Source organism: Arachis ipaensis, chromosome B04 (assembly GCF_000816755.2).
Source record: "Arachis ipaensis cultivar K30076 chromosome B04, Araip1.1, whole genome shotgun sequence".
Taxonomy (NCBI): domain Eukaryota; kingdom Viridiplantae; phylum Streptophyta; class Magnoliopsida; order Fabales; family Fabaceae; genus Arachis; species Arachis ipaensis.
In genome coordinates, this window is record NC_029788.2 from 76,528,144 (window position 1) to 76,528,841 (window position 698).

The 698-nt window shown below is 25.5% G+C and overlaps 1 protein-coding gene across 1 annotated transcript in view; it reads right to left on the reverse strand.

Moving 5' to 3' along the window:
- Positions 1 to 698, reverse strand: part of LOC107639396 (tropinone reductase homolog) — a 3,982-nt gene that overhangs the window by 2,442 nt on the left and 842 nt on the right. Inside the window, exon 2 of the mRNA XM_016342875.2 lies at positions 286 to 493. Within this exon, the coding sequence (XP_016198361.1) occupies positions 286 to 493 (208 nt within the window). The remainder of the gene's footprint in view (positions 1 to 285; positions 494 to 698) is intronic.

Sequence of the window (698 nt, forward strand, 5' to 3'; positions counted from 1 at the left end):
CTTTTTCAAAAAAGTGATATTTTATTTTTAAATTAATTATTTTAATAATTAATTAACTTGCTGAAGACAAAATATATATTAAATAAGACATGGCAAATGATTTGTCATAGCTAATTTTTAATATTTGTGAAAGATTAATAATTAAAAGTGAATTTGGCCTACATTGAAACCAGAGTATCAATATACAACATCAATAAGTACAGTTTACTGTTTAATCAAGTTTGTAAAACTAATAACTATCTAAAATAATATTTTTGTCTAACCCAAACTTAAAATATAACTTACTAGAATGTTGAGTTTTCCATGAAAGATGGAGGCAACAATTTCTATTAAATGTTGACGTTGATCACGGGATGAAACATCACAAGCAGATCCCGTAACATTTAATCCTTTGTTTTTCCACTCTTCCACACACTTATTAATATCTGCTTCATTTCGTGCACATACATGAACTGCTGCTCCAAATTCTGCTAACTCTTCCACTATTGCATACCTAAAGAAATGGAGGATTGTAAAACTTTCATGAGAAAACAAAAACACACGTCTTTTTTAAAAAGTAGTAAATAAAACAAAATTAATTTCTTTATACAAATTATATATATATATATATATATATATTGCTATATAGGGAGTCAATGCACAAAGATATGTTATCGTAATAAAATATTACACTATGAATAATTATATTTGTCAAGTAA